General features: G+C 33.6%; 1 protein-coding gene across 1 annotated transcript; it reads right to left on the reverse strand.

Moving 5' to 3' along the window:
• Positions 1–13,117: 13,117 nt before the first annotated feature.
• LOC134259033 (transcription factor Sp9-like) lies at positions 13,118–19,059 on the reverse strand. Its single transcript, XM_062741632.1, has 2 exons — positions 18,947–19,059; positions 13,118–14,682 (listed from the first exon to the last, which is right to left on the reverse strand). The coding sequence occupies exons 1-2, from the start codon at positions 18,965–18,967 to the stop codon at positions 13,471–13,473; spliced, it is 1,233 nt and encodes a 410-aa protein (XP_062597616.1). The 5' UTR covers positions 18,968–19,059; the 3' UTR covers positions 13,118–13,470.
• Between the last annotated feature and the right edge of the window lie 227 nt (positions 19,060–19,286).

The following is a 19,286-nucleotide window of genomic DNA, read 5'->3' on the forward strand; positions in this document are numbered from 1 at the left end:
GAAACGGGGCTTCAGTTTTTAAGCTCATGCTCGAAATACCCGCATCTTTCACTTTAAAGTGCCCAGCGCTTGTCAAAGGAAAAGTTGTTACCCATTTTATCGACGTAAGTCAGTTGCTGCCGGTGTTCAATCTAAATCACGGAGCGATCCCTCCAGTTTTTGAAGCAGTGAGGTGTACTGGACAGCATTCTCTGTTAAAAACTGCAGATGATACAAGTCCAGCGCCAGGGTGTCTTCCAAAATTAATTTTGCTTGTAAATTAATACTTTTCAGTAGCAAAAACGTTATTCTTAAGTTGTGTCCCTTCAATATTTTTAAACTATACAAAAGTTCAAAGACCCAATGCATGTTCTTTACTTCTAGATTACTGAATGTTCAAGACCCTAACATGTACAGTAACACAGAGTGTTAAGCGTTAGCTCCAAAATCGGGAGGTCTTGGGTTAAATCCAAGCCGTTACGGATATACATGCAAGTCGATAAAAATTGATAGCAACTCTTACTTCGATCGGCACTTTGATTGATTGTATGTTGTTTAAAGTCCCTCTCGAGAATTTTTCACTAATGTAGAGACACCACCACTTGACGGTGGAGAGCTACAAATTTTGTCCTATACTCGGCACTCAGGGCCATTGAGCAGTGAGGGAACTTTTCGTGCCAGTACCTACTACGATACGGGGCCTCGGTTTATACGGTCTCATCCGAAGGACCGGTCTTCACGACTCACAGCGAGATTCAACCAGAAACGTACATGTAAGGATCAACTCCTTACTTCAAGACTCTAGAGCAGAAGCTCTAACCACTGCGCCACACGGGCGACACTCGGCACTTTGAAGTGAATGATAAAGATCCCTCACTGCTTAGTGAGTTCGCAGAGAAAAATCTAAATTTGAATTAGTCCTTCACTAGTATTCATTAAAATATGGTTTGTTTGTTACAAGCATTTTTGAAGTACCATTTTTGCCAATCACTATAGTCGGCATTCATTAAATGTGTCAGTGCCTACTACGACACGGAACCTTGTTTATACGGTTTCAAGACATGACGGTCCTCAGTAAGACGAACCGAGACACCATTTTTGCAACCAACGCCCTGATCGGGAAAGTCGCCAGTAATTGGTCTCTATGTGATTGAAAATTCGGCAAAACCCTAAACAACCTACGATGATTCAAAATGTTTAGAGAAACGGTTAAAAATTCAATTTTAAAATTTTTGATTTAAATTTCATTTTACGTATTTTCATCGGAAGTCCAACCCCTCTTTCTTCATTTCAGAGTCGTAGTTTTTTCTACTAATTTGCGAGTGATTGAAAAATTAATGATTTTTCACAGTTATTGGTACATGATTTCTCTTTAATTTTATAGTAAAAATTTATTTTTCAAAAATAAAAATTTCTAATATTGAGTTAGGAAAAAATATTTTCTTAAAACTGTTTTGAAGTATGAACCAAAAAACTTTCAATTGTCCTCTGATGAATATCAATTTTACAATCTGTAAACAACACCCCTAATTGTCTTCCAGTCTGTTACGACCATCAGGCAATGGCACAGAGAACTTTATTTATAACCATAAGATGAAATAAGAATCTTATAATTTGAATCTTGGCTGAATCTTCTCCATTTTGGCGTAATCATGGCCGCCGTTACTCGACGCAAATGAAACGCACGCTTCGCCGTCAAACCTTTAGCATGTCAGGAAAGCGCCAGGATATGCAATTATATCTGAAGAAAACGAAATGCAGAGATTGTTTTGATGGGCTAATTTGACGTCTAAATATACGTTTTTGGTTCAGATTTTACGCCTTTCTACCATCTCACTCTCGTTAAGACAGTAATCGAGTGCTTCCAAAATGGATTCTGGACTAAAACAGGCCATAAATAACTACAATTACCCGCAATTGACTTGAATTAACTTCAATCGAGAGATTAATATATGAATTGTCAGCTTGCTGTTTTTCCGAGATGATCTTCATTTTGATCAATGGCATTGGGTGAGAGGGGTGAAATTTCTGTTGATGTTAAAAAATTCAGAATTACTGTATTGTTCTGGTTGAAAAATCACATCACTGTTAATTCTTTATAATATGCATGTACAACTGTATTAAAGCACATTTTTGAATTAGAAAATCTATGTATAATCTTATGTCCAAATCCAAGCAAATGATAACATTTATTTTTGAGACGCGATTGGGAATGTTTGAAATTCAATCTTAGCTGATTGTTACAAATGATTCAGAATACATTTTTCTTCTTCTTTGAAAGCAATGAGTCACCTGGAATAATGTGTATTTAGAATGTTGACACTTTCCAGTATCAAGTTTTTGTCTGTGCAGATACAGAACATTTTCTTTTGTTACGGTCCAAACAGTGAATTGTATGATATGACACGAAATTTTTTAATTTTTCTTCATATATCTTTCTTCACCGCAGTTTGTTTGCTCAAGGGAGAAAAAGTATAGTATTATGTACTATGCTAAGGCGTTAAGAGTAGCTGAAGATTTTTCTTCACGGGAAGGTGTCAAAATAAACCCGAGTCTTGCGGCACAGCGAGAGGCAAGACTTTGGGCGTCGAAGATAAAAATGAGCCGTTGTCTTTATGAAATGCAATTGAAAGAGAAAAGGTGTTTGGATAAAAGATGGTTGGTACATCTTGTAGCAACAAACATAAGTGATCGATGGGCGGTCATTCTCGCGCCTCTGACGTTCTAATCCGGGTCATCTTATTGTCGTCTGTTGGCCAGAGGTGTCGTCTGCAATATAAATGCCATTCAGTTTTAAATCAGATAGAACAAAATTTAGTCAGATTTGGCCCCTTATTAGAATTGTAGGCCAATTACGATATTTTGAATGAAATTTCTTTTAGAAAATAACAAGGACACAATTGATTCATTTCCTTGAAATCAGAATATGGTATTTCAACTAATTTATCCCAATGTTTCTTCGTCGTGAATTGATTAAATTATCATTTTAAAAAATATTTCTAGAAATTAAATATCGTTGTTGAAAACATAAAACAGATACAATCCAACAAGAGTTGAGAGTTGAGAAGGTTTTAAAAACAAATGACACTGTAAAATTTATTACCAAAGCACACGTACAAAATTAGTTTAATGCTGCTTAAATGACTGGACTTGCATTTTTATTTTTAAAAAGCTTGAATAATAGTAAATATCTTCAACTCAGATGCAAAATTTCCTAGCTATTAATAGTAGTAAAATCATGATAAAAAAGCAAATTATTTTAAAGGCATTTTATAAAAAGAAAATGCAGACAATATGCAAATGCTTTCTCAATTACGTGTCTACCGTCTCACAGTGATGAATATGATTGAAAGCAAAAGATGGCTATATGTATATTGGAATACACTTGTTACCAGAAAACATCGAATGTGGTCCTTGAAGCCATAGTCTATTGGGATTTTATTCGTAGACTGTTTGATAAACTAATTTCATTGGATTATCTATTAAGTAAATCTTGAACACATAAAAGAGGCGATAAAACCGGACATTTTCTGCTATTAGATCATTACTTTATAGCCCATAGAAAAATACTGGAAGTCATTTAATGCGGTAGGGTTAAATGATTTATTCGAGATTTTCTCATAAATTGGTGGTTTTTAATGGTATATCGCACCTACCCATCGAGTATGAGTATGTAAACGTGAAATTCTGTTTCAATTGAAATTGACACTTTCATTCTTAATCCATCAGGTATTAAAAGTGATACATACGGGTAAATTCAATGGATTTTCTTTCCCCCTCAAGGAAATGTCAGATGCGATCGGTGATAAGCATCAACTCCCGGACAAGATAATGATGAAAATTTTAATAGCAACTGCCGAGCTCGTTTCCAGCGGACAATAAAATTAAAAATAAAATCTACAAGAAAATAGTTATATCTGCTGAAGATCTGTAGAGGAGAAGAAAACTGATAGCGAGACAAATTGTATTTCTTTATCGGCCACCATCTCTCCCGTACAGGTGTGCTAAATTGCTTTTTATTTTAATAGTTAAGATAGCCCGTCTTTTCTTCTCCATTTTTTAAATTCAGAATTCAGATTGACCCAAGGTTGATAATGGGATAAGGTCTCCGGTGTAAAATGACCAAATCATCGTTAATTTCCCTCAATGTGTGCACTTTGGCTTAAGCGAAAGACTTGGATATACATGTATATACATACATTTTGAAATATCTATGCATATTTAAAAAAATATATAAAATTAAGCAATTAACTAAACAAAAAACAAACAAAAAAAGATTTTCTTTTAAGGTAATGAAGAATTTCAATGAATTATGTTAATAAAAAATGTGTTTCGCCTATAAAAATCCCTTTCCTAGCATATTGTCCATTTAAGGAAAAAATGAGGAAAAATTATGTCGTTCATTGGATGAAATACTTAATTTAATGCACTGAAACTCAAACTTGCAGAAAGTAACACCCCTTTGTGATTTTTTTAACTTCTCTTATATTATAGGACAATCTACAGATGTGATTTAATTCTAAAAAGTTTCATAATCTTGGGGCCTTAGCATATAGAATAATACATCATACTCTTAATCTTATAAGACATAGTAATCAGTCATAAACATAACAATTTTGATCCTTTTGTCAAAGGGAAAATGAGCTGCAAAGATTTATAAAAGTATGTAGCTCAACTGAGCTAAAATTATTCATGTCAAATGGATTAAATATGTCAAAAAACAAGATTTATGAAGTTCTTAACAAGTTATCGTTACCTAAGGTATAAAGTTACATAATAAAGATGATACCATCGCGCAATTAGAGAAGGCCGGCTGAAAAGAATGAAAAAATAAAGTTTATCGTTACTCACTCGATATCACGTGACAAATTTGTCAACCGTAAATATATTTTTTGACAAAAGCCTTGCAAATACACATGTAGTGAATAAAATTAAAACAACACAACCCAAGACTTTAGAGTCTTGTACATAAAAAAAAGTTAATCTGCAAAGAAATAGATCTTGCGGCGGTGTGAATTTTTACACCCTGTCTCTGTGAGGACTATTGCAAAGGTATGTGCGAAGACGAAGAACCCACTGCGCAGAGCAATGCAAATCAAAAGCCTCGACTTGTCAACCCCCACAACGACTGATGATAGAAGGCGACGCTCGTACCACAGGGTACATTCAATCTAAATTGAAAATAATATTCAAACTTCAAAGTTAGTTGTAGCTGCGATAGGTCGCACATCTCCTCAATGGAAGGGGGAGTCTAATTAAGGTCATTACCACTGAATTACATGTAGTGTCTCACCTCCGCTCTTGTATTTCGCGACGAAAATTTGTCACAGTTAGATTCAACAAAACAAACAAATATCACGGCGTTAAATTTCAATGACATTAAAAGATGGGCCTAGGGGTGATCTCTCGGCTGGATACACGATAATTCAACGCCATTTTTTATTGAATTCTTTTTTTTTTATTTTTGCCGGCAAATGTCTGAAAGGGTCTACCCTATTATATGGATATCGTTTCACACTTCACCAGGGAAACTCGTTCTGGAGGATTAAAAATAAAAAAGCGGGTAATAAGTGATGGATGAATGTTCTTTTGGGACGCTTCATTTGTCTGGACAATTTTACTATGTTACGTATATGCCTTATTATGGTCAATACATATAGATAAATCGCGAGGTGTTGCTAATGATTGTTATCTACGCAGTTACGTCCCCTTGGTGACAGGAGCCAGGTTCTGTTTACTGATTGATAGTCGTGCTTCGACTCAACCTGTGGGAACTTTGGGAATTTTGAGAAATAGCATTGTGTCGTGTAAAAAAAAGAGAGAAAGAAAAGAGAAAAGAAAATACAAATCAAATATGCAACGCCATTTAAATGAAATTAAATAATTTTATGAAAGTGTCAATCATATTATTTAAAGTGTCAACAATACAAAGCGAAAAATCGATAATGTAACTTTAAAAGCGAACTCTCGCTCAGAAGGAGCTTAATATTATTGTCGTTAAACTTTTAATTTCAAAAATTGTATCATTCATGACAACGTAAATTTTGATTTTGTATGAAAATTAAAATAAATTTAACCTAAAAACAACGAATTATATTTTTTCAAACATATTCACACATTAAACGGCGAATAACATTTTTATCTGAAGATGAACAGTATCAGACATGACATGTGGTTTCCGTAAATTTTGCCCATAAATTACAAAGACATAGGAAACATGCGAAGAAACATCAAATAATTTAAAACTTCAAACATATATTTTTCAGGAAAAACTTTACCTGCCTACATATTTATTTTTAAAAAGTGTAATCGCCTAAACTTTTCACATCTAGAGTTTCATTTGATGCCTTCGCAATACATCATTTAGCATTTAACATTCCGATAGGCATCCTTAACAGATTAAAGTTTTGCCAGTCTTTGAATAGAATGGTCATAAATAAGTTGATATAGAATCCTTTTCTTTTCACTGTATTTCTTTAGGAAAAAAGTTCTTTAGATAATTGTGCTGAGTTATTCTATGTCCAATGTAAAGGTGTAGTCAAAATAACAGAAAGCTAGGCGGAATTTTTATGGTTTCACAGGTGTTCAGCAAGGGAGATTTGGATGGCAAAGATATTTCCCTACAACATTTACTCAAAAAGTCTGAACTCCAAAGAACGAATATAACAAACAAATTCAAATTAAAAAGGAAAAGAAAATATCTTAATTTACTGGATGAATTTTTAATGTTCAACTATACTTTCTTTAAGCTGCATTTTGTCGTATGAAAAAAGGTCAAGTGTCCCAAAATCGTAATTCGTTTGAAAGTAATTAAACTGAACTTGTAGATAGAATATAACATTGATTGGAATGTTCGGACAAATCGGATTTTGTTGATTGATTGATTAATTGATTGACTGATTCATGGTTTACCGTTCTTGCGAGGATTTTTCACTTAAATGTGAGACGTCGCCAAATATTAGTGAAATCCTCAAATTTTTAGAATTATACTTTTTCCCTTTTTTGCTTTCTTTCTTATTCAATTAACAATTGAAACAAATTATCAAAGTCAATTATGTGAATAAATAACAATACTATTGTTAAGGTGTGTGTTGTCAAGGAATCCATTCAATCAAAGACTGGAATACACTGTATCCACTCCATAATTCAATAAACCAGAGTGCCTGTTAGTTAATGAACCGTGAAGAAAATGGCTACCGTCGTGGTAAAAATCCACTAAAAAGGAAAATCGCCAATATACGACCTATAAAAATCCGGATTGAAGTTTTTAAGTGTATTTTACATTGTGTTCTCTTGGCAGATTTATGTAGATCGTTCCAGGTTTATAAGATGACAAGTTGAACCGTAAAATTTTTGGTTACGGTTGTCGTTTGCAACATAGCTGGAGATTAGGGAGCAGAAGAGTGCCGCTGTATGAAAATGTAATAAAATGACTCAGAAAGGCGCATCTTTTTCAATAATTTTCCATAAGAATTTCTTCTCTTTCATACGGCACAAGTCCTGTTTGTGTTTTCATAAAAGCGTGTCTTTGAAGTCTTCAAAACATAAATGAAATTGCATCAATTCCATTTGTTTGTGTATGTTCCAATTTTTTACAAGAAATGTTAGCTCATTAACAAATCCCGTCTTCTTTTACCGCTTGAAATGTTTGAAGAGAGGAAAAGTGTAACAAAATATGTTTTAGATGTTGTTTATATTAAAGAATCAAAAGACTCTAATTTCCTCAGATATATGGTAGATAAAACTTCGAACATGCATTCTTGCACATAACAGCGTTAGAGTTTTCTTTGAATTCATAATATTTTCTTGCCGCAAAGAAATACAGAACTCTGGTGCTGTCTTTTTCTGTCTTTATTCTTGGCAAACACCAAAAACGTTTGGGACTTTTTGCGAGTGACAAAGTTACACGAGACAATCAAGCAGACGATAATGACGTCATCTATTTTGCAGTAGCCATCATTCTTTTCTAGAAAGTGGATTCAAGGCTCCTATAAATGCTATAAATGTGTTACTTAATTGTGTTCCTTCCTCTGAAGATTACAGATTAGCTTTCATTAGCTGCAGTATTCTGATAGTTAAGAAAAAACAAAGGAAGTTAACCTCAAAAGACAAAAAGTCTTTTGACAGTACGCTTTGCAAATAAAAAAGTGCGTGGAAATTAACTCATTTTTTTCATTATCTATCTATCTTCTGGAGAAAATATACAGACTTCACGAATTAAAGAAAACGTGTCCTTTCATTCCAATGTTTGAATGATATATTTCGGTTAACAAACCAAATGTCAGCCAGTTTGTCTAAATCAAACACTTGAAAGTGAGAATTTTTTACCCTTATACATTTGAAATTAAATTTATATCTGTCGTGGCGATTTATTTATTGTTCCTCTAATCACTATAAATAAAATGTTTTGGGAGAAAATCTCGGTATCAAATTTTTATTAAAGATATTTTAATGTTGGTAATCCGAATTAACTCTCAAATCTTAAGATTACATCAAAGGTGTAGATTCTCAAAGCTGGTTGTGTGGTAGGTTTCACGATATACGCTCTCTGGGTTCTAAATTCACTAAAGTGAAATAATTGCTTAATAACCGAACTAACTTCAAAGTCAAAAGACTGGATTGTAAATTTAAATTCTGCTCATCAAACTGACGGGACTTTTTTCCCTATCAAAGATAGAGTTTCAGGAATGGGGTTCAAATGCCTAAATGTTGTATACCATTAGCCTCGGCTTTGCAGACAAAATAGAGCTAATGTATATAAATTGTAAATTGAGGGAACGTTACACTCTTCTTGGGGTAAATTTAGACAGTAAGAGAACGCAACAAGAGAAACGGAATAAAATGAAATTTGTATAGGGTTTTTAAATTACAATTCTTAATCGTCTATTCACTTGTAAAAGTGTTTTATCTATTTTTGTATTAAATTCGTTTGAAGAAATAGCAAATTTCGAGTAAACGACATCGTGCATATATTTTATTGAATTCAGAAGAAATTAAAGATTTAATGCAAGTTTTCCGGCAGGATTTCTTTCCATTTCGGACTGAAACTTATTTTCATAGTTCCTGCATATTTTTTTCATAAAAAATCATATATATTGTTGCATTGGAAGATTGATTGATTGCATGTTGTTTAACGTCCCTCTCGAACATTTTTCACTCATATGGAGACGCCACCACTTGCCGGTGGAGAGCTACAAATTTTGTCCTATACTCGGCACTCAGGGTCATTGAGCAATGAGGAATCTTTTTCGTGCCAGCACCTACTGCGGTTTATAGGTCTCATCCGAGGGGCCGGTCTCCACGTTCCACAGTAAGGATCGACTCCTTACTTGGCGACTCCAGAGCAGACGCTCCAACCACTGCGACAATCGGGCGACGTTGCATAGGAAGAACTAAAGTTCTTAAATAAAAGTTTTGCACTTCCAAAAAATCGATTTATATGGCATTATTGAAAAGTGTTCTTATCAAACCGAAAAAGATTATTAATCATTTCCAAAAATTGTATATCTTTAGATGTACCATCGACACAGTGTAAATATAGTAAAACAAAGCAACATATACAATAGCTTAAAGAATAACAATTGAGACTATATATGTGAGCATAATAAGTAAAAGTTTTAGAGCAAGTAAGATATAGGGCGTGTAAAACAAAGCAACATAAACAAACTGCTTCATAAGAATAACAATTGAGACTATATATGTGAGCCTAAAATGTTAAAAGTTTTAGATACAAGTAAGATATACGTGGTATTAATTTAGGGCATGTCCGCAGTCACAACTTTTCCCAGGAAAGAGGCTAATGTAACAGCATAAACTGCTTCATACTGAATTTTTGCATCTTTGTTACTAGTATTAGGCCTACAATGTTACACTGCTATAAGAAGTATGTCTTCTGCAAAAAAAGAAACTGAAATAAATGTTATATTTTTTAAAATAAAAATCCAAGAAAATAATTATTGGTATTTTATTACTGTTCAAAATTTATACATATAAACAATGCAGCCACAATTTGATTGTAAGTTTGTGTATCACAATTAATGTAATTAAATTAGAGGAAATAAGGAATATTAATATCCATGAAGTAATTCTCAAAATATTCTGCTGAATCGCTGAAAGAATAAGTTGATCAAGTTTCCTCACAAAAGGGGTCGTAAACACAACAGTTTGGTAATTTGTTATAAGAATAATGCATATATAAGTTTCATGTTTTACTATCTGTCGTATTCTTTATAGCTTACAAGAACATAAAAGCAGGGCGAATCCGATGAATATTTAAGCCGGTGTCGAAATTTGTTCAAAACGTATATTAAATTACACCAACTCAGAGAAAAAACATGAAGCTATCAAACGCATTTTATTGCAGAATATGGCGTTTAGTGCTTTTGAATAAGTGGCACATTTTGTTATGTATGATTTTATGTGTGTGTAAAATTTTAAGAAAATGCTCACAACATTTATGTGCAGTATGTTATAGAACCAGCAAATGCCTCTATACTGCAAGTTTTTCGTTATGTAGAAATAATAAATAACATATGGAAACATATAATGGCATTGAAACACTGAATGCAATGTATTTACTGAAATTTTGAAAAATCTTTTATTAAAACAATTTAGCGTTTTTACACCAGAAGTTAACATTTCCATATCTTGTTTTGAAATGTACTCATTTGTTACTAATAATATCGATCAAATTGATGGGAAATAAACTGAAACACTTCATGCTTCGTATTGGTTACGGATGTCGAGTCGACCAGATGCCGGTCCATGGTCAATTTAATGACCCTCCTTTTCACCAATCAGGAAGATCCTGGGAGAAGTGACCCGTTTGATCATCTTCAGGGGGTTGCAATGTGAGATGAAACCCTCAAGGATCTCTGTTTTCAACCCCCATGAAAATGGTATTGCAAAAATGCCGCATAAAGTTCAATGTCGCAATTGTTGACAAATCTGATAATTATCGGATAAGAAAACACCTGCGCTGGTACTGAGCAGGACAACATGGCGGACGGGTCCTGACAGACGATAAAATGCATACGTGGAATGGTTTGTTATTCAGAAAATTGACATTGTTTTTATAAAATACTTCTACAGTACATGCATGTCACTTTCTTAAAATTGCTCCGAAGCGAGAGTTTCAAACTTTGCAATCCGTGTGGCTTTTTCAAAATACATATATTCTGTTTTAATATGTAAACAGTTACTATTTGAATTTGGAAACTGCACTAACTGCTACTGTCACGCTGTTATTTTCTCGCAAAAACGAACAACATTAATTTTTTTCCACTCCCCGCCATCTCTTTATGAGTGATCCAACAGAGACACATATTATTCTGAAAGGGATTCGCTGTATTAAAGACATTGTGCAATGATGAGGGGTCCTTTCAGCATCTTAGGCATCTAAGAGCTCCAAAAACGCCAAACACTTTACCAAACGACGAGTTAATCACCCACACGAGGTACTTGAAACGTTATTGCTGAGACTTAACTCTTTGCAGGTGAAATCCGGAATTATTTGTTCTACGCCGTTGGTAGTCCTCATCATAAAATTTTCGACACCCCTTGTTCAGTGTTGCTTGTGTTTTTAGTGCTTTAATCATTTCATATACCACGTTGGTAAATAATTTATTATTAGTATGCCACGTGCAGCCCATTAGTTAAATATTATGGAAAACCCTATTATCTTTACTTTGCATATTGCATAAAGCGACTCCAAAATGAACTGCACCCGAAAATCAAACAACTAAAACGAACATTGTGAAACGTATATCGTTGTACGTTAATGTGCTATTTCGCATTTCTTTTCAAGAAATAAATGAATTGAAATGGCCAAATCATACATAATATTGAGAAAGACTGCATATGAATTTGTTTTTGCTCGTTGGAATTGTTTGAAGTCTTTAACTTGAAGTGTAACGTGAAGAAAAATATAAACGTCTTTTATTACAAATTGAAATTGAATTAATTCTCTCTCCTTTTCATCTGTTTTTGAGTAGAAAACGCTTGAAACATTTTGAACAAGTGTTTGAAGTACGTAAATGATTTTCTTTCTAATTTTGTTTTCATTTGACCGAGTATAAAATAGAAAACCACTTTCACATTATTTGATAACCAACCGTAATTAATAAAGAAAGACCTTGACAAGAAATGCAGGACATATTTTGTAACATTGGTTATTACACAAACTTACTTGTATTCTAATCTCTGAAATAAATTTAAATGGGTGGAACACATACTATTAATCAATTTTAAAAGCATAAATACCGTTGGTCCAAAAGTTGATGAAAATGGTATTGACTATAAGAAAGCGAGCCGATTACATGAACATGCATGTATATATAGAAAACGCATTTGATGTGGTAAATCCGTACTAGTATATAGTGTTTATTCATGTATATCAGTTATTTTTCATGGGAAATGTATTTTTGAAATAACACAATTATACCGTAGACTGTTTCCAAAGTGCAAGTAAGAATTTCAATGCATTTTCCAGCGCAAGTGGACAAATTAAAAAAATATATAAATTTACTTCGATAAGGTATATTAACAGATCGAGTCATGAAATTGAAGATAAGAAAATGGATCTAATCAAAATAGTGTGTACCTTAACTACTCTTTCCAGATTATGTCTTAGCCAGAGGTATCTAAGGACATTCTGGGGTGAGCACTGCAGTCCACCCGGTTACACAAATAAACTCAAATTCACAACTTATGTACATAATTCAAAATAATGATAAACAAGAGCTTCATAACCTTTCTCATTTTTTAAATTTCCAAATGTGCGTATGCATAATGATTTTTTTCAAATTATGAATACATGTTTACAGGTAACATACCCAACTGTAGGAAAATATTTTGTCAAGATTTAGATTAATTTTTTAATGATTATTTAAAAAAATAAATATTGGGTAAAAAGGAAATTGAGATTTTTTGACATTTATATTATATAGTAAGGAACTATTACTCCTCAATTTTATGTCATTTAAACATTTGTTTGTTGAAATTACTAGTAATACGTTGATTATGACAAAAGGAGAAGGGTAAAATACATATTAGAGTATATACAGATTTTATTCCATTTTAGCATATTGTGAACTTTTCTCAAATATAAAGAACTTTATTTATAAGTTTTTTATCGTATTTATTGCATATATCAACATTCCCAAATGTACACTAAATGAATTCTTATAATAATTAATTAAAATGTAAATAACTCACGCATAAAAAAAACAAAGAAAGATATATAAAATCTACTCATCATGTGAACATTTCGAACACACTTCTAAGTAATATCATGATTGTCGTTACTAGAATTGAAATGCTCTCACTTAATGTTGGAAACAGAGGTATGAAATATTATAACTGGAAGACCACCATCATTCAATGTGAATGACTCTTCTGTTTTCAAAAAAAAAAAAACACAAATGCAGTCTACGAGAAGCAGACATTGAGTTTTTCCAGAATCTTTCAGTTTTTTTAGTTCCACATACTGGATCACTTTTTGCCATTTCTTGGGGTGTTTGCTGGTTTGTCGTTACTATTGTCAGAATCGGAGTTGCTCTCGGGTTTTTTGCCGTCGCCACAATTATGCGTTTTCGTGTGTTTACTAAGATGGTCACTTCGCATGAAGCGTTTGTTGCACACTGGACATGCAAAGCGTTTTTCCCCGGTGTGAGTTCTTAAATGACGTTGAAGCTCGTCTGATCTTGTGAAACGTTTTCCACAGAATAACCAGTTACAAACAAACGGCCTTTCTCCCGTATGCCAGCGTAGATGCGCTTTCAAATGAGAAGTTTTACCATAAACTTTTCCACATCCGGGAATATGGCAACTGTGCATTGCCTTTTTACGTAAATGGGCAGCAGCTGGTCCGAGTCTTTCGGCCTCTTGACAGTTTGGACAGTCACATGTCGCTCTGCCTGCCAAGCGTCTTTGAGATTTTGAGGAAGTAGTCACATTTGAAAGAACAGGCCTGGGTAAAAATTGATTCATTGAATTAGCACCAATATCAGTTTGTGATGGAAACATACTTTTGTATGTCTCCGATAACAAATGCTGATTACTTGCAAGGTACGGATTACTTGTGGATCCTAATGAGTGAGTCAAACTATAGTCAGAATTTGGGTAATTTGAGGGTAAGGATGAGTGTATCCCAGGAGCCGATCCAGGGATTTCTGAGTACCAAGAATTGTGATTTGAATGCATATCCCACCACGAACCAGACGTATTTGTAGGCGCATTTACGTCCTTGACCGCTGAATGATGTGCTAAGTTTAAGGACCATGACTCGTAAGGGTGACTACTCATGGTTGTTGGAAGTCGAGAATAGACGTTTCCAAGCACTGAACCACTCATACAACTTTCAGGGTACATTTTTGGAGGATATGTAGGTGAAGGGGTATCATTTGAGTGCTGAGATGCAGGAGATTGATGTAGCCAATCACTACTTCCGTTCCCTGAACTGACGGAAGTTATTGGTACGCGGTTATAATTCAAACCGGATGTGGACATGTTTGTGTTCAATCCGGGGATTCTTTGTGATGAGAATGTCATGGGGTCTGGAGCCGTCACTGCTGTAACCGGCCTCTTCCAGGGATGGAAGCCTTTATTGAGTGAGGAATTGCCGAGAGGCGAAGGACATCTGTCTAATTTATTGCACTGGGCGGCTAGCATTGCCAAAGGGGCTCCCCCGATGTGATAGGGGTCCTGAAATACGAGAATCAGGCTAATTTAGCATGATATGTTACATGTTTTTTAATACAAAATTCTATCCTAAACCAATTCTTTCTTTAGAATTATTGGAAGGAAAATTAGGTTTCCCCAATTTAGAAAGACATATGTTCCAGCGCATTTACCAAACATAACATTATGAGAAAATGTTCTATGAGGACCAACACGTGTTAGATGGAAATGAAATTGGGGAAATAGCTCACAACTTTGCATTAAATTCGATAGTAAACTTCTAAAAGTTCCATCAAAAAACCGAATTATTTGTGCAGAATTGTAATAATATGCAAATACACGCAGAATCTTCAAAGCAAATGCATTGACCTGTGACGTTTAAATGAGATGTTCCCCTCTTGAATGCAAAACGGGATTTTCTAAAGAGTAATCGGATTTAAACCTTGTCAAAGGAAAACATGGCACTGTCACAGCGGGGAAACGGCGTATAGAAAAGTCACCCTTGTATCGCCAAAAACACCCCATTCATCGATCGAAGGTTTCCCAATAATACTCAAAAGGATAAAAATAAGTTTTCTTTCGACTACCATGGAAAGCAGTGATAGGAAATGTTTCAAGCCTTCTTGAAGCATTAACTTCATCTCATGTTTTAATTCAAGTTACATAAATAATCGTAAACAGATCACAAACCCTACGAATAAGGGGGAGTGGGGCTTCACAGATACACGAATGCTGTAAATCTCTTTTGATATAATCTCGACAATATGCTATAATTGAAAAAAAGAAACAAATATCACAACCTCCCTCATACATCTAAATTCGTTCTTCCCTATATTTATTATATGTGTTGATTTTAACACTAAGTTTACTTTCTTTTTTCAAATAAGTTTTTTTTATAATGCAACCAAAAAAAGAATGAATAATTTCTTTTATTGAAATTAATATACTCCCTGATATTAGTCAACAGTGATGGATTGAATAAGTATGAGACTATTAGTAAAAATCAGTGAGAGTCTTTCAGTCTAAAAAACGTAGAAAAGTAAAGACTAAATCAAGTCATTTTTTATTTATTTATTTTTTTACTTAGCGGCCAATGATCATCTGGAAATCTCTAAACTTCCCTCTTGGTAAAAGCAATATTTCTGGAAATTATTAGAATTATTACAAAAGAGGGAGATTATCAACTATGATGTTGATATTTCAAAAATTCGATGAATTATAAACTTCTTAAGTAATCTTTTTTCCCCATAAATACAATAAAAGGGAGGAAATAAATATCTAACAGTAAACAAAATTTCCATTCACTGATAATTACTCTGAATTTTCGGCCATATTTCGGACCACATGCTATCAATTTTCCATTCCGAAATAACTCTAAACATACTCTTGTATTAAAAATACGACACCCAGTAAATCAAATCGCGATCCTCGCACCTGTTTTGAGGAAAACTCATTGGAAATTCGATTCAAGGTGAGTCATCCAAAAGCTTATACAGTCAGGTGAAAAACACGATTAGGACCAATCACTTTTTGTTCAAAATAACATATTTTGCTTCAAAGGAATCGAGGGAGGCTGCAATGAAGTATTGTGGGGAGGATTGACTTTGCTGGGATTTGTCTCTCTGCGTGTACAAGTTATTGGGACATCTTTATATAAAAATGAGTTGCGATAAGATTGTTTATAAGGCAGAATATTTATCTTAAAATATAAGTTTTTAAATCATTATCTTTAGAACTTAATCATATTACAACCATCTACACACAAAATTTCATAATTTTAGGAAAAATATATCATTTTCAAAAGTTATTCAAAATTGATAATAGCACTAATGCATACTCCAGGAAATATCATTCAAACTAGATAATTATATTTATCTAAATTGCTGAAATATTTACTTTTTTAAAAATTCAATTCGTTCCCAAATGTTAATCAAAATTCACTACATAATGTAAATTTAATTGTGAACAAAATATTCTGTTATAAATTATAGAGTTTATGCTATTTATTTACTTTCCCTTTATATATTTCGAAGTGAATTCATCAGAAACATTAATTTTATCAGACGGTTTGTGCTTTTGTAAGAACAATCATTAAATTTATTAATACCAGCATCATATAATCAAATGGATGCATTTCAATTATGATATTTGAAGTGAAGTGAGAAGCATATTTAGCCACTTAAAACTTGAGATCAAAGAGCCCTATATGCTCCAAACTTTTCGCGCATTAAAAAAAATACATGTTTTACGTCACGCGTCTTCACTGTTTGTTGATCGCTGTAAGAGAAGTCTTATAAAGACAGTTACTGAAGCTGTTACAAAAAGTAACGCCCAAGCAGTGAAGGACCACGGGAGCGATAAGACGGGGGTCTGATTCACACGAGCTTCGATTGATCTTACACCGATAGCAGATATGATGGCGGACCACAGATTGAAATCATTATCAGCCCTACCCCGCGGAAACATATATCAGAATTTACGAGGAAATGGTTTTTAGATACTGTAAATCATCAATTGTGTGGCCAGGTAATAAAGACATTACTTGTATACTTATTACTAATCGGAGATTTGAATTCAACAGTATGCCCTGTATGAGGCAGTTTAGGCGCTGAGTTTTTACATATTGAGAAAGATAGAACTATATTGATTTAAATTTATTTATTTTTCAAATAAAAAGAAAGGTATTATAAAGAAAATGCCATGAAAATATTCAATAGATCTGGAGGTAAAAATGATTCAGAAAATAGAGTAAGTTAAAAAAAAAATAAGCAAAATTTTATCCAACAAATTAACCTCATGAAAGGAGAAAATATGTCGATCTGTGAATTCATTTAGATTGAATAACCCCATCCCCACTTCCCCTCCCCCCTAAACAAGAAGGATACACGAAAATAAAAAAAATATCTATTTTCTCTTTGTAAGTGTTGAGCAACCAGAATCAGTCAAACATAAAAGAGAAATGTTTAAAAGGATGATTAAGACACAAGACTTGGTATTTTGTTAAAGAAGTAATGAACCGTATTTAACCCCTGCTTAATTAAGCCAACGTTTGGCGATAACCCGGGAACGTAACGTATTGTTCGCGTGCAGAGCAGAAAATTCTCAAAGAAAAAGTTAGCAACGACTCCATGTTGACAGTGTCCACACCTTCTACCTCTAATGAAATAAGGAATTTATTTGGAAGAAAATGGCTAAGGTTGGCTTTAATTGATTGAGGATTTGATACCATTCTTTCAAACTAAAAAAAAATACATGTACCTTGATTACTCTTGTTGCAGAAGTAGGTAAATCATGAACTTTCTGTTTTACCCCCCAGTGAAGGTTCGTACAATTGTTCCCGTCACTTTTTCTGAAATTTCTTTTTTTTAATTACTTTAATGAACGATCTTTATTGGTCATATAATACGCTTTAGTTTGACTGCGTGTTTTAATTTTTTTTCAAGTGGAGGATTAAGTTATAATGTGTAATCAATTGCAATAATTCCGATTCAAAGCTATTTGATATTGAAATAATTATCTTTACACCAAAGGGAAATATAAAATCTCTAGATAACTTTTTCATAAGAAAATTTCACCAAAAGATGGTCTTGAGCTTTGTATGTTTTGAAATTGAAGAAGACTTTGAAGCTCGATAAAAATAAATGAGATTTTGTTATCTTCGGCATAAGTCTAGATTTCCAAAGATAAATTTGGAAGAAAACAGAAGAGTTTAAATCTTAACAATCTAGCACCCAATACCCGTATTTTCCAATTGATGCGAGGAAATCCAGCAATTATCGACTTTTGAAATGAAAAGACTTGCTATTTATTTTTGAAACTGTGTATATTAACTTCATTTAAAGTACCTGGAAAAATCTTTTTTTCTAGAGAAACATGAAGGCGAATTTTTAGAATGATTTGGGATATTCGGAGTTCATTAGCACCGTTCATTCATCTAAGCTAAATATGGCAAAAAGTAATATGAGTCTTATTCGCCACCTTTGCTCATTAGAAGAATTTTTAATAGACAAATTTTGATCAATAGCAAAAGATTTCTCCAATTCCAAGAATAAAGTCAATTATGTTCTCGTAGAGTCTATAATTTTGTGGAATATTTTTTAGCAAAGGCTTCTTATGACGCTGTCATTATATCCTGAAGAAAATCCATACTTAACTACACATTTCTAACGAAGCTCACTAAAAATAATTCAAAAAACGTCATGTCTTCAGAACACGATTAGAAAAACGTTCAGGAAACACTGGGAAAAAAGAAACTTAGAAGTTATAATTATTAATACAATTTACTTACCCCTAACACTGTGGCTGCCATCTCTCTTTAATAAGTGTGTATATTAGTTCCCAAACATTTGTTCATCTCAAAATACACGTCCCCCAGTGTCCTATGTCACGAACAGTGTATACATTTAATTTGTCTCGTCCCGCCCTCTTCTGCTATGCGCATTATCCGAGCTGTTATGTTATCCCGCCTCCTATTGGATGAGGCTGTATTCTCGCGAGATGATTGACTGTGTGCGGGAGAGGAAGAGAAGGTGGGTATCAAGTGGCGAGAAAACTCCCCTTAAATCCCTAATTACAGTCACTGCAATGAGAAAATAGTTACTTTAAAATGCTTTTACTTAATGATTTTC

This window comes from Saccostrea cucullata, unplaced genomic scaffold (genome assembly GCF_032062105.1).
Source record: "Saccostrea cucullata isolate Sc308-1 unplaced genomic scaffold, CSIRO_AGI_Scuc_v1 ctg894, whole genome shotgun sequence".
NCBI lineage: Eukaryota > Metazoa > Mollusca > Bivalvia > Ostreida > Ostreidae > Saccostrea > Saccostrea cuccullata.